Source organism: Rhinopithecus bieti, unplaced genomic scaffold (genome assembly GCF_001698545.2).
Source record: "Rhinopithecus bieti isolate Rb0 unplaced genomic scaffold, ASM169854v2 scaffold_31548, whole genome shotgun sequence".
NCBI lineage: Eukaryota > Metazoa > Chordata > Mammalia > Primates > Cercopithecidae > Rhinopithecus > Rhinopithecus bieti.
In genome coordinates, this window is record NW_016814470.1 from 229,860 (window position 1) to 242,101 (window position 12,242).

Here is a 12,242-nt window from a genome sequence, read left to right on the forward strand (position 1 = left end):
TGTGAGCCACCACGCCCGGCCTAGAAAAAATTTCTTGAAGCCTAGAGAAGGTTTCCCAGAAGGCAGTAGATTGACTTCGACCCCAAGCCATTCAGCATAGCACACAGCTCCCAAGGCCCTTCTGAATAGCAAACTTTTACACATGTCGACATATTATATCAAAAATATCGGTCAGCTTCAGACCATAAAGGTCACTTACTTTAAGAAACAACATAGTACAATGCAAATACCAAATTTCGTATTCTCCTATTTCTTTAAAAAAAGGTTCTTCACTTACCTGAGAGACCCCATGAAATGGAAAACCATGATGCTGAGGGTCCAGGCAAAAGCAAGGGCTCTTCAGAGACGTTACCAATTTTCTGCAATTGGGAGTGGCGTTCAAGTCCTACGGAAATGAACAATGTTATTTTTAGCAACATTTACTTAGGAAGATTCTAGAAGCATAACTGGGTCAGCAAAACCAGAAATGAGCAAATGGAAGATACTAAAACAAAAGTGCCCAGTTATGGTTACCAGGATTTCCCAACTGAAATCCAATTATATATGAACATGAGGTAACAAGTTTACAAGACAACCAGCACAGTGCCTGACCCACAGAAGATGTTCAGTACATTACTATCAGAGCGATCACCTCAGACTCTGAGCTAATAGGGGAGCTGGTGCTAGGCACACTAGTGCTGGAAATCCAGCCCCATCTATTACAAGCTAGTTGACCATAGATGTCATGTCACATTCATGTGTCTTGGTGTCCCTATCTGTGCAAGTTGAGTAAAACTATTGCCTAACAACAAAAAGAAATAAAGTACTCACACATGCTACAATGGGGATGAACCTTGAAAACATTATGTTAAGTGAAAAGAGCCAGATACAAAAATAGCATGCATTATATGACTCCATTTATAGGTAATACCGAGAATAGGCAAATCTATAGGGACAGAAAGTAGATTCGTGGTTGCCAGGGATTGGGGGTTGGAGGAGTTCATGGGAGGGTACAGTGTTTCTTCCTGGAGTAACAAATATGTTCCAAAATTAGATTGTGGTGATGGTTGTACAACCCTGCAAATATATTAAAAACCACTGAATTGTACACAAAATTGTGAAACGTATGGGAAACGAATTATATCTCAATAAAACTTATTTAAAAGATACTGTCTAAAGAATTCCTGCAGGTTGTTGTAAAGATTAAATGAAGGGACGCATGTGACATGCTTAGACAGTGGCTGGGACAGGGTCACTCTCAGTAAATAGTAGCTCTGATGATGCTGAGAGTTTGGATACTCGTCCTCTTCCAATCTCATGCTGAAAACTGATTTCCAGTATTAGAGGTGGGGCCCATTGGAGGTGTTTGGTCATGCAGGTGGGTCCCTCATGAATGCCCTGATGCCCTCCTTGTGGTAATGAGTTCTCGCTCTATTAGGGTGAGATCTGACTGTTTAAAAGAGCCTAAAAGGAGTGTGGCACCTCCTCCCTTCTCTCTTGCTCCCTCTCTTGCCATGTGACACACTGACTGTCCTTCCTCCTCCACCATGATTGAAAGCTTCCGGAGGTCCTCACCAGAAGCCGATGCCAGCCAGCACCATGCTTCTTGTACAGCCTGCAGAATTGGGAGCCAAATAAACCTTTCTATAAATTACCCAGTCTTAAGCATTCCTTTATAGCAACGCAAAATGAACTAATACAGTGATGCAAGAAGAGGTCAAGCAACACTTAAAATATGTTGCCACAGTGAAAACAGGGAGGTAAAACCTCTTGCCCACAAATACTACTTCATTCAGAAGCCCTCACTAAACAAAATTTCTAAAAATTGTCAAGAGAGCCAATAGTTTCAAAGGCAAGTTATAAACAGCACCAGAAAGCCCAGGATGGGCAGATAGGTTGCAATGTAATAAAACTTGAGAATAAAAGAGAGCATGGTCCAGTCTCCTCTCCTGCTGCATCTCCTTGAAGGGAAAGACAAATGAAGCAAGGTTCCAAGGTGGGCCAGGGATCCTTTCTAATAAAGGCAGAGTTCTCTAAGATCATTATTTTCTTGTTTCTTCCAGGGACTTCAGACTTTCTTTTCACCAGAAAAGGTGGGTGGGAAGATAAATGACAAGGATTTATGAAAAGATAGTCATGAGAACCAGACAATTCCATTCTCAAGGGAAAAGAATCAAGATTTTAAGTTACCACAGGCCCTTTCTGGGGATTATTAAGAAAGGAAAGCCTCTTAACTGTAATCATCCCTAATTAGCCATCAGCAACTCATGAAATTACTCCTGTATTGAAGACCCTTAAATTCTTGGCTCTCAGCCAGAAATTACACTGAGATTCATCAGGAAGAAGGCCAACAAGTGCAAATTGGAACAGTTAAAACGCTTTTGAATCGAAGGTACGGTCTTCTTGCTCTTGGCTGCAGAACAGGTCTGCACCAAGTCAGGGGATTTAACTTGGAAGTAAAATGAAGTCTTTGCCAAGTCCCTGATAACCATCAACTAATCAGTAATTATTTATTCAATAGGTGGTAGGCTCAGGGCCTCTCCAGTGCTGTGGGACTGGTTCGGGAGATGGACTGTGGGGAAAAGGATGGTGTTACCATCCAGAACAACACAGGGTAAACTGTTCATTCAGATCCTAAGTACAACTCAGACTAGCACAAGAAGGAGAATGGCTGTAGAGGGATGGTCTGGCATAAGCAAGGTAGATGGGACTTAAATTCAAGCCTTAGCCTAATGAGTTAATACATGAATTATCTAGAGTTGTTGGTAAGTGTGCACACTGTAATTGGAAAGAAATGGGTATTAGGCCAGCATTCACATTTATTAACCAGCTGACTTTTGGCAATTAACCTTTCTTCATCTGTAAAATGCCGGGGGGGATACTGTTTGTAACTACATCATAGGATTGTTGTATTAAATATTTGTCTAGACTGTATGGCCTAGGTGCTGAACACACACACATACACATCAAGAAATTACAGCCTCGATGCTGGAGAACTACACTCTTTAAACAAACTAAACCATAAATAAGTATAAAAATAAAATTGCAGTAAAAGCCATCAAAGTCCAAGGTGCCTCAGAAAGTGCCCTGGGCAGTGATCAGGGAAGATCCCTCTGAGGCAGTGGCCTCTACGTGGGGGCTTGAGGGGTGAGTAGGAGTTGGCCTTGTGGAGAGGGGAGAGAAGCATCCCAGGAGAGGGAGGCTCTTGTGAGGAGTGGGAGGAAAAAGGAAGCAATGTGGCAGAAGAAAGTGGGAAGAGCTGACTGTCTACTGGGCAGTCAAGTCCCCAGAACACAGTAAGTGAATGGTTAAGGAGACAAGAGAAAGAGAGGTGTCAAAGACAACTCCCTCTAGATTTCTGGGGGACAGAAGGAGCAAATGAAGATTTTGTGGTTGACATGGTTTGGTTCTGTGTCTCCACCCAAATCTTATCTCGAATTGTAATCCCTATTACCCCCAAATGCCAAGGGAGGGACCAGATGGGAAGTGACTGGATCATGGGGGCAATTTCCCCCATGCTGTTCTTGTGATAGGGAGTGAGGGCCCACAAGATCTGATGGTTTTATAAGGTAGTTTTCCCTGCTCTTGCTTGTTCTCTCTCACCTGCCGCCATGTAATATGTGCCTGCTTCCCCTTCCACCATGATTGTAAGTTTCCTGAGGCCTCCCCAGCAATGCAGAACTACGAGTCAATTAAATCTCCTTTACTTATAAATGACCCAGTCTTGGGTAGATCTTTACAGCAGTGTGAGAACAGACTGATACAGTGGTTATGTCAGGAAAGGAAGGGCAATATAGAAGAAAGAAGGTTTTGGGAAAAGCAGTTGTCTCCAGAGTGGGGAGACTGCCTGAACAGATCTGATGAGATGTCACCCGGAAAAACGTCTGAAATTATTAAAACCTTTGAAAACAGATTTGCAACCTTACCGCTGATAGTAAAATAAATAACCAGACAAATATTGAAGGTGTATGCTCAAACATTTTTTTACTGAGGCAAAAATTTTTATAATCAGTGCAATCAGAAAAAATCATTGGAGGCCACTGCTCTAGTATGTTTTTGGACCAACTTCTTATCGGATTTGATTTGTCACTTCTCCCTCAGGATACGGCTGATGAGTTTGCACTGGTAGTTTCCAGCTCTGCCATTCTTCTTGACTCTCACTTGAGCTTCTGTGATTAGTATTGTGTTAAATCAGCCCTGCTTTTCAAACTGGGGGTCACCACTCATGAGTTTGCCATGAAATTAATTTCTCGGGTCACAAACAGCATTTCTTAATAAGTAAAAAAGAATGAAAGATAAGAGAAAAAAAATACCTGCACTCATCACGCATAATAAGAATAAGTATTTCTTACTGTGGCTCCCAGCCAGAAAAGTTTAAAAGTCCTCATTCTGGAAGACCAGAGGGCAGCGGAGGACTAGAACTGTGATTGTGGGGAATTAAACTTAGAAGCCAAGGCAAAGCCAAACGTTATCTCAGGCCCTGAAAAGTGACGCCCGGCCAATGTTGACAAGATGGGCAAGAAAGAGCCATTATAGGTTGTGGAGCAGGGAGGGACCTGGAAAGAGTGAGGGTTCCCAAATATCCGTCTGGCAAGGGTGCACCGAGAGGGCTGAGCACACGTGCTGTCTGCAGAGCTCTGTCCGCCTTTTGAGGTTTGCTCCTGTTGATTTATAACCTTTCTTGACAGTGAACAAAAAATCTAACAATCTCGTTTCTGTTAGAACATATGCTCCTTGGGGCATGGAGGCCCCACCTTCTCTCCCTTCCACAATGATCCTACAGGAAGCTTGAATGAGTCACCCAATTTGGTTCAGGCCAAAGTGGCCGTCCCCACACACCAGGGGGAGGCACAACAGGCCCAAGGCTCAGGACAGCGGGGTCAGACAGAGGGCCAGGATCATCAAACTAAGGGTGGAAAAGGGTTCCCTGACCCGAAAGGAGGCCATGCTGCCTGATCTGTGACACCATTCTGCCACCCCTTACACACAGGCTCACCTCTGAGTATCCTTTCTGCCCTTTCACCTCAGGGCCTGACCAGAACTCCTGGAGGACCCCCTCCTGGAGGAACCCATGCCTCAGAAGACAAGGATCTGCTCAGTCTCTCAAGTCGGGGTTCAGGAAGGCCTCATTGCAGGCACCAGTTCCACCTTCCTCCCTCCCTCCCTCCTACACACGCTGTCCTCTGGAACTCCCACAGTGTAAAGCAACTACCCAAACAAAAGCACTCATCCCTGGGGAGGGGAAGTGACTCACTGGCAAGGAATGAGGACCAGAGATGTTAGAATGAAGTAGCTCCAGACCCCAAATCCAACACCCAGTCACATGCAGTGAAGACAAGTTCTCAGAACCTGCCTGTTTCCCAGGAAAGCTGCCTCTGAAGGTCCCGACAAGACAAGACAGGAGCCTCCACCACTGGAGCCTTGTCCTGTCTGTACCAACATCACCAACACACACTCCTCTCCTGCCAACATTTACGCAAACTCTCCTCACGCAACCTTGACCTTCTGTGTGCAGTGCCCTTACCGTCCCCAGTCTGACATTCTAGGCATGGTGGATAAAAGCACTTTTTTCTTGCATGATGAGAAAAGAGTCGGGAATTGGCTTTTACTGGATCATCCCACCTGAGGTGGGACGTTAAGTCATGCTATACAATCCTCACAGCAAACCGAGGCCACAGAGCGGGTCCAGGGTAGCTCAGGCACAGGGAACCAGCACCTGGATAAGTAACGGGGTTTGAAGAAAGATGATTGGTTGAGTGGACAGGAAAGCTTCTGGAGTCTTAAAAAAAAAAAAAAAGCTAAACTAAAACAAAAAACCAAGGGACTTGTGTGTTTGGGGAATGAACGAACCCCATACTGGAGAAAGAGCCCAGTGTGTATGACAGAGGACAGGACCAGGGACCCCATACTGGAGAAAGAGCCCAGTGTGTATGACAGAGGACAGGACCAGGGATCCAACAAGGCCCTTGGAGCCAACAGGGGAGGAGGAGAAGGGGCAAAGCATGGAGGTGGAAGCCAAGGAAGGCATTGGGAGGAGGCTGCCCCACACTGCATGGAGGTGGGGGCAGGCCCAGGACAACATGTGCAGAGTGTCCCCTCCACCCCGACCTGAGAAAACTCAGTACACTGGAGAAAGAGCTATGGCTGGAGAAGGCAGCCAAGAAGAATGGCCCAAAAGCAAGAGGCAGAAAAAGGGATGCTCTTATTTCTTCAAGTTACCCCCTGATTAAATGGAGATTATCCACAGCAAGCGGGAAAAGTGGAGGGAGGCATAGGCTTTAAATCATCCTCATAAACAATATGGTGGGCAGACTTGCTAGCTGACAATGACAGGCACAGGACAGAGTCTAGAAGTTCAAAGAGAGGAGATCATCTTCCTTAACAGATACTAGACATACCTGTTCACACTTGCCCCTCACTGGATGGGAAGCGTCTTAAGGTAAAGGACTCTTTCAGTCCTCTTTACAAATGCCCTTCCATTAGACTTGCTGCCAACACAGGGCGGGCATGCAATCACAGTTGGATGAATGAATGAATGGGTGAATGGGTGAAGAATGAACGGCATGAGTTTCTTATAGACTTTTCTCTCTTAGAAAGCAGGACCCACGTGTGATTTCTCTCTCACTGCTTTTGCCAATGTTCAGCCAATGTCTAGACTGCCCTAGGGAGAGAATGAAGGCGCTGAAGGCGCTAACCCACTGCAGATGCACACTGCCTCTGTGGAGGTCCCACCCTCCCGAGCTCTCTGGTGGCGGTCATCAACTGTCACAGCCCTTTCAGGAAATCCTGTCCCAGGCCAGAGGTATTCAGGGACGCTGACCTTGGAGCCCCAGGCCTGGTCACATTTCCAGCTGCTCCCTGCCTGTGAGGACAGCCAGAGGAATGTTCCCCTAACATGTCCTTGGCTCACAGTCCTTTCTCCTACCACCTCACAGAGCCTGTCCTTTTTGTTCCTGCCATATCCAAACTCAGCTGCAGAACTCATTTCTTCCCATGGAACCCCCACACTGCAGACTGGCTGGCCTGCCCAGAGCAGCGTGAAAACCCACAGAATCTGGATTAGGACTAAACCTTGAGAAGGTCTATTAAAACTCCCTGGCAGCTTTCAAGCAAACACATTACAGCGGGTTTTGTTACTCATTAAGGAAAACACCTTGCTTCTCCATCCTCACCTGGAGAAATTAGGTAATCAGCACAGATTAGTTAAGGATTTCAATGCAAATTGCATCATTTTCATGGTCATTAACATTGGTGTGGTTTATATCTGTTTTCAGTCCTAAAAAAACGTTTCCCAGGTAACTAAAGAAAATATTCAAGGGCAGAAATATCAGGCGGGCAGGATATTTAAAATAAATGAGCCATTTGTTCCTGCTTCTGTATAAAGTTGCTTTTTCAATTTCAGATGACGTGATACTGCAGATCAAAGTGGGGGAAAACCTTTGGAGTAAGAGCGCTTTTCTTCCCCAGATATGACTGACTTCGTTGCTTGATTTACAGCACTTGATTAACCTGGTTAAATGTCTTTGCTTCTGTGCAAGTCTCAGATGCAGAACTAGGGATCGTCACAGCATATCATCATGATTTGGGCTTGTCTTTCCTCCCTCACAACAAAGGACCTCTTCCTCAAATACTTACTTGTTATAGTTCTGGTGTCTAGAATAGCACCTGGGGTGCAGTAGGTGTTCCCAGTGACAGAAAGGCCTTCCACTCAAACTCAGGTGGGGGCTTTCTCTTCCATGCAGGATTGTGCTGCCTGTCTGAGGCACCACTGCCCAGCCCAGGATCCAAACAGCAACTCCATTCTTCTGCTAACTGTTTCTGAAATTAACATGACATTCTTCCACTCCTAAAGACCACAACACCCAAATAAACAGCAGTGATGAGATGCAGGCCACCTTACCTAGGAATCAAAGACACCTAGACACACTCCAACCTTCCCCCTTCTCAGACTCAACCTCTCCCCAGCATCCGCTGCCAAGAGCAGTTTATAATCCCTGGGTCATAGTTACCAAAGAAAAAAACATCAGACTACCATGGCTGAGCTCTGCATGGGAGCCGCAGCTTTTCTGATGTGCTGCCCTTTCTCCAAGATGATGATCCATCTCATTCCAAAAACCAATATTCTTCAGCTGCCTTGGCCAAAAGCAGGTGGCCAGGGGAGAAAAGGCAGCTGGGGCTCAGGCCTTCCTCCCTGCTTTCCAATACAAGGCCTCAGTCCTACTATCTACAAATGGCCTCTTACCACTCTGGTGAGCACCTGTGTACATCTGTGCATGAGCATACACACACACACACACGTGTTGGGGAAGGAAGGTGTAACAAAGGCACTAACACTAAAAGAATAAACACAGTAAATACCAAATTCATTCACAAGGTGAGGATTCAGGGCTGAGTGAAACACAGCCAATGAGGTATTCTTTTGGAAAAAAATCTGTCTATAAAATTTATTAAGGAAATCTATTTATTAAGGAAAGTTCGAAACTACAGAAAAATATAAAGAGGAAAACCAAAATTACTCATTCTAATTGTATTACCTAATAATCCAAGTTACTCACCATTAAACCTTTTGATGTTCTTATTTATTTTTTCTATGCGTAATGCTTATATGTATCATCTGCATATTTTACATATACTATTTCTACAAAACAAAATCACACATGTAGTTTTGGATTCTATTTTTACCTTACATCCTAAGCGTCTCATTAGTAATATTCAAAATCATTTCTAATCGCTGCAAAATAATCCACCCTATGAATGCCTGATAACACACCTAATAATGTTCCCTTATTGTTGGAATATATGATGAACATCTTTGTATAAAATCCCTTATTTGCTACTCTTCCTTGTTCCTTAGGATAAATTCCTAAAAAATGAAATCGTTAAGCCAAAAGTGTGACTAAGGTCCTTCACGATGAATCTTTTCAAAAGAATTGTATCAACCTAGAATCTCTCATGTAGTGTATGAAATAAACACATTTGCCAATAATGCTATGATTGCAATCTCTCCTAAATTGATAAGTAATTAGTTAGGGCAGGGTAACTCTGCCACAAACCCCCTCAAAATGTCAATGGCTTAACACAATAAAAGGATTTTTGCTCAAGTCACTATCTGATGCAGGTTGTCAAGAACATTCTACTTCACACAGTCATGCAGGCATCCAGGGACCCTTTTTCCATCGAGTGATTCCACCATCGTCTAGGGCCTCATCGTCTTCACCTGGGTTCTTTCCAGCCAGTGACCAAACAAAGGGAAAGAGAAGGCATAGAGGACTGAGCTAGCAGCTTCACTAAGGTAGCTTAAATCACTGTCCCTGGTATTCCATTACCCAGTTTAGTCATATGGCAGTATACCTACCTGGAAAGGATTGTGGGAAACACAGTCTATCTCTATTCCCAGGAGGAAATCTGCTGGTGAACAACTAGCCAACGTTTGTCACAATAGGGAAAAAATTGGTAAAAATCATTTTAACATGTACTCCTTTGATTATTGCTAAAGTTGGAATCGATTTTCATTTTTATTAGCCGTGTACACTGTCTCTTCTGTGAATTTTTTACAACCTCCTTTGCCCATTTTTCTGTAGGGCTCATAATGTTTGAAATGATTTTTTTTCTTTTTTTTTTGAGATGGAGTCTTGCTCTGTCGCCCAGACTGGAGTGCAGTGGCGCAATCGCGGCTCACTGCAACCTCCACCTCCTGAGTTCGTGCCATTCTCCTGTGTCAGCCTCCTGATTAGCTGGGACTACAGGCGTGTGCCACCACGCCTGGTTAATTTTTTGTATTTTTTTTTAGAAGAGACAGGGTTTCATATGTTAGCCAGGATGGTCTCAATCTCCTGACCTTGTGATCCACCCGCCTCGGCCTCCCAATGTGCTGGGATTACAGGCATGAGCCATCGTGCCCAGCCATGTTTTGAAATGATTTTTAAGAGCTCTTTCTTCATTATGGTTGTTAGCCCTTATTTTGTCAAGTTAGGACCTTGTTTTCATTTGCTTTTCATCTTCTAATTTTATTTATGATTATTAAATAGATACATTTTTATTTAATGTATTCAAATCAATCATTTCCACTGTGATTTTCTGTTGGACATCTCATCACAAGGCAAACCTACACATACAAAAAACTAGGCAATTCTAATCCAACTCCCCAATGTCATTATTTTGTCATCATGATTCAAAGATGAATAAACTGATAGGTAAAGAAACCACATGACTGGTACAGGGTATCACAGCTACTTAGAGGCAAAGCTAGGACTAAAGATTTTAAAAGTTAACATTATTGGCCGGGCACAGTGGCTCAGGCCTGTAATCCCAGCACTTTGGGAGGCCGAGGCGGGTGGATCACCAAGTCAGGAGACAAAGACCATCCTGGCTAAAACGGTGAAACCCCGTCTCTACTAAAAAGACAAAACATTAGCCGGGCGTGGTGGCCGCACCTGTAGTCCCAGCTACTCGGGAGGCTGAGGCAGGAAAATGGCGTGAACCCAGGAGGCGGAGCTTGCAATGAGCCCTGATTGTGCCACTGCTGTCCAGCCTGGGCAACAGAGCAAGATTCCATGTCAAAAAAAAAAAAAAATTAACATTTATTAAGTGTATAATATGTGACAGGCTGTGCTGAATGCTTTTTAAACATTAATTAATTTAAAAGACAACCCTATGAAGCAAGTGTATTTCTATCCCCATTTTACAGAGAAGGAAACTGAGGCTGCAAGCACTGAAACAACAAGCCTACTCAGAGTCACACAGGTAGTAAGTGGCAGCAGCATGATTTGAATGCAAGCTCACCTGATTGTTGGAGTCATGGCTTGTCTTAGCACTAAATTAAACTGTCTCTCAGGGCCGGGCGCAGTAGCTCATGGCTGTAATCCCAGCACTTTGGGAGGCCAAGGTTGAGAATCACTTGAGCTCAGGAGTTCGAGACCAGCCTGGACAACATGGCGAAACTCCATCTCTACAAAGAATACAAAAAATAGCTGGGCATGGTGGCACATGCCTGTGGTCTTAGCTACTCAGGAGGCTGAGGTGGGAGGATCGACTGAGCCCGAGAGCTCAAGGCTGCAATGAACCGAGACTGTGCCACTGCACTCAAGTCTGGTCAACAGAGAAAGACTCTGTCTCAAAAAAATAAAAATAAACTGTCTCTTGAGTCTCCTGACACACTGTATCAAATGCACCTTTTCAGGAGAGTTGCTTGGGTTCACATTTACCTGGTACACAGCATGCAGGCTGCAGCCTGGGCCCCGGCCAGGCAAGATATAGGGTGTGAGGTTGTGAGGTTGTGCTCTGCTCCATTCACTCTGGGACAGCTCTGCCCTTGAGTCCAGGATATTTTCTTAGTGCCCCCATGCATTTGCCCATCCAGAATGCATCCCAACTCAGTGTGCCTCAACCACTGTAAATCAGCCAACCACACATGCTGCCCTTGATGCTTCTGAATATCAAGGGAAAGGATTTGCCTCATCCTGCTCTGCTCCTGAGGCTTGCGCATCGACGTTTGAGTTATGTCATTATTTTTTTAAGCGATAGAAATCTAGTCAATGATTTGTAGCAATCACCACTGTGCAATGTGTGCTGAAAAATTCTGTCTATCCTTTCAGAAGGAGGGAGAAACCTAGCAAATTAGTCTGATTTCCTTGACACAATTCTGTGATGGGCCAGTATGAGGAAAGGCTGAAATCAGGTGCTGTGATTAAAAGATTATGACAATGTGAAAAAGTCAGTCATCACATCAATTAGAAAATGTTTTCAAGGAAACCAAGAGAGATACGTCCTTGGAGGTCAAGGGTCACCCAGAGGTCAAGAAGGACTGTAAAAGGCATTTAGGATTAGATAGAATAGGCTGTCGCTATCCCCTTTTTCTTGAACGTTGCCATCAATGGCTATGATGCCCTACACACCTGCTCTCTTCCTGTCTCTTTTGTCTTCCTTGTGACTCAAACCAGAACTAGAAAAATGTCAACAAGAACCAACCCTCACTATCAAACTGTGTACTCTGGAGAAATACTCTTACACTCCAACCTCTTTATTATGTCATGCTAAGGTCTCAAAAACCCAACACCTCAAGACCTGCACGCTCATTCAGCCTGCTTCCCTGTACTTCGAGTTTCCTCCTGCTGCTGATGGCCCAAGGTGAATAAAAGGAGCCATCACCAGCTCATGCCAAGCCCTCCTTCTTCAGCGGTGGCATCACCGTCCTTCCAGGAAATGACTCTCCAAGCTTTCCTGGGCCTCTGGGACACCCTCTCCTGTGTGCCTTGGGCCCACTC

At 44.5% G+C, this 12,242-nt stretch overlaps 1 protein-coding gene across 1 annotated transcript in view; it reads right to left on the reverse strand.

Annotated features, from left to right (window-relative positions):
• Positions 1 to 10,860, reverse strand: part of LOC108514753 (thrombospondin type-1 domain-containing protein 4-like) — a 201,659-nt gene extending 190,799 nt beyond the window's left edge. The window contains exons 1-2 of the mRNA XM_017851208.1: positions 10,762 to 10,860; positions 278 to 385 (exon numbers count right to left, since the gene is read on the reverse strand). Coding sequence (XP_017706697.1) covers positions 278 to 306 — 29 coding nt within the window. The 5' untranslated portion in view covers positions 307 to 385; positions 10,762 to 10,860. The remainder of the gene's footprint in view (positions 1 to 277; positions 386 to 10,761) is intronic.
• Positions 10,861 to 12,242: the final 1,382 nt, after the last annotated feature.